A 2,103-nucleotide genomic window follows, 5' to 3' on the forward strand; every position below is an offset into this window, starting at 1 on the left:
ACATTTGACTTTTCTAGATTGGTTGGAATAGAAAAAACCTATATATTTTTAATTAGTTTTATTATCGTTATGGAGAGAAGCATTCAGTAACTGTCAATTTTTAGGTAAAAAATAAATTTTACTAATAAGTAAATTTAAATAATTAAAAAATTATTTATATTAACTAGGATGAAGGAAGCTACAAATAAAGCGACCACCAACCAACACTTTTTGCGACATCCATTTCAATCACTTTGCACAAACACATATCAAAAAGGTTAAAAATAAGAAATAGGAAGAAAAAGCGGGTCTATAGATAAAAAGTCCATCATGACATTTTGAGTGTGGATGTGCATGCTTCACACTAGACTCGCCCTCACCTATCCTCCCCTATTGCAACTTGATCCACGTTGTCGGCCCAGCTCAATAATCTAAACCGGACCGGGTTCGATTCCCACTCTCACCCATCCCGAAGTGGTCCGACCAACGAACGGGGGTTCGCCACATGTGCAACAACCCAACAACGTGAAGGAGGAGATCACTTCACTAACTATGCTTCCTTCCGCCCTAGTGGACTCAGAAACAGAGCAGGGCAGGGCAGAGCAGGGCAGTGTTCGTCGATCTCACCTCACTTGTCAGAACACACTCACACTTTAACCTTCACTCTCTGCTCTGCATTTCCTAGGACCAAGTACCAGCACTCATGTCTCCCTCCCCATTGCTATTGCAATCATGCTTCCATTCATGCTCGGCTTCGGCTGCTGCTGTCGCTGCCCTGTCGAGCAACATAGCCGAGCAGGATACAACGCTCTCTCTCAACTCTCAAGCCAGCAGCACTTCTTCTGCTTCCTCTCGAAGTGGATGGCTTCTTCCGAAGACTGAAATGGCTCGACAGAAGCGGGAAAGAAAAAACAGTACTTTTAAAGGAAAAAAAAGCAGAAAGAACAAGAAGGGAAAAGCAGGGAGTGCGTTTTTATGATTTGAAGGCGCAAAAGAAGAAGACTATCAAATCTGTTTCCATTCGGGGTGCAATGGGAAAAGCTCCAACGTCCTCCTCTCACAATCCTCCACCACCGCCACATCCGCTCTGCTCCAGCTTCTGCACTTCCGCTTGCGGCCCAAATCCACCGTCGCCTCCTTCGTCGCCATCTCTTCCTTCTGCGATCGGTTTGCAGACAGTTTTCAATTCATTCGTCGTTTCGTCTTGCAATTTAGGAAGATCGATCCACTTACTTTGAGATGGAAGGCGGCGGCGCGCTTCTGCTTCTGCCGCTCCCGGGCCTTGTGGTTCTGGAACCAGTAGAAAACGTTCTTGCCTTCGATGCGGCCGAACCGGCCCAGCTCGGCCGTTATCTGCTCGATTTGGACCGGGTTCGGCGTCCGCAAACCGCCAGCGTACAGCGCCTCCAGCAGCTTTACTTGCTCCGGCATCGGGTTCCATCGCGTCCCGCCCGAATGGACCTAAATTTAACTCGAGTCAACCCAAATCAGATCACGTGGACCGTAACTATCATCGAGTGAACGAGAAATACTAAACTTGCTAAATTATAGCTAATTATTCAAGATTAACCAGTGATGACTTACTAATTCAGCAGCAGCGATGGCATCCGACGACGATGACGACGTTTGAACGGGGACAAGAGAACGAAGGCGCTTTGCGACAGCCGCATTGATGAAAGTCGAGGAGGAGGAAGAAGAAGGAGAAGGAGGAGACGAAGAAGAGGAGGAGGAATGTCCATCCCACAAGGTGAGTGATGGTGGTTGGATCATCTTCATGGCTTCCTTTGCTATGGCAAGGAGAAGGAGCAGTCGGTTTATATACATGGCATGAGAAGGCTTATTGGACAGTTGGCAGGCGGTGATTGGGTGGGGGCGTAAGTGACGGAGCTTTAACTATTGGGAACATTTCATCATCATTTGAGTTCATTAATCATGTCTCCATTTAGACGCATTACATCAGCTGTGCATCACAGTAATGAAAACCAATGAATGGAATATTTAGATTAATCCGAAAATTGAAAAATGGAATTTAAGTGGCAAATATTTTGTGACTTTGAGAGTTGAGTGATGGAGCACGCGCAGAGTGGGAAGACCGAATGATGAGGAGAGTTTGACTTTGCGTGT

General features: G+C 46.3%; 1 protein-coding gene across 1 annotated transcript; it reads right to left on the bottom strand.

Annotated features, from left to right (window-relative positions):
• Positions 1-271: 271 nt before the first annotated feature.
• On the bottom strand, positions 272-1,789 carry LOC122040333 (WUSCHEL-related homeobox 4-like). Its single transcript, XM_042599656.1, has 3 exons — positions 1,564-1,789; positions 1,213-1,440; positions 272-1,137 (listed from the first exon to the last, which is right to left on the bottom strand). Exons 1-3 carry the CDS (start codon positions 1,753-1,755, stop codon positions 985-987), a joined length of 573 nt encoding a protein of 190 aa, XP_042455590.1. The 5' UTR covers positions 1,756-1,789; the 3' UTR covers positions 272-984.
• Between the last annotated feature and the right edge of the window lie 314 nt (positions 1,790-2,103).

This window comes from Zingiber officinale, chromosome 2A (assembly GCF_018446385.1).
Source record: "Zingiber officinale cultivar Zhangliang chromosome 2A, Zo_v1.1, whole genome shotgun sequence".
Taxonomy (NCBI): domain Eukaryota; kingdom Viridiplantae; phylum Streptophyta; class Magnoliopsida; order Zingiberales; family Zingiberaceae; genus Zingiber; species Zingiber officinale.

Bases quoted from the DNA above. Each gene is read 5' to 3' on its own strand.
- LOC122040333 (XM_042599656.1), bottom strand. From the start codon at position 1,755: ATGAAGATGATCCAACCACCATCACTCACCTTGTGGGATGGACATTCC. The intron at 1,441-1,563 runs GTAAGTCATCAC...AGTTAAATTTAG, and splicing joins CCATCGCTGCTGCTGAATTA to GTCCATTCGGGCGGGACGCG. The intron at 1,138-1,212 runs GTAAGTGGATCG...AACCGATCGCAG, and splicing joins CCGCCGCCTTCCATCTCAAA to AAGGAAGAGATGGCGACGAA.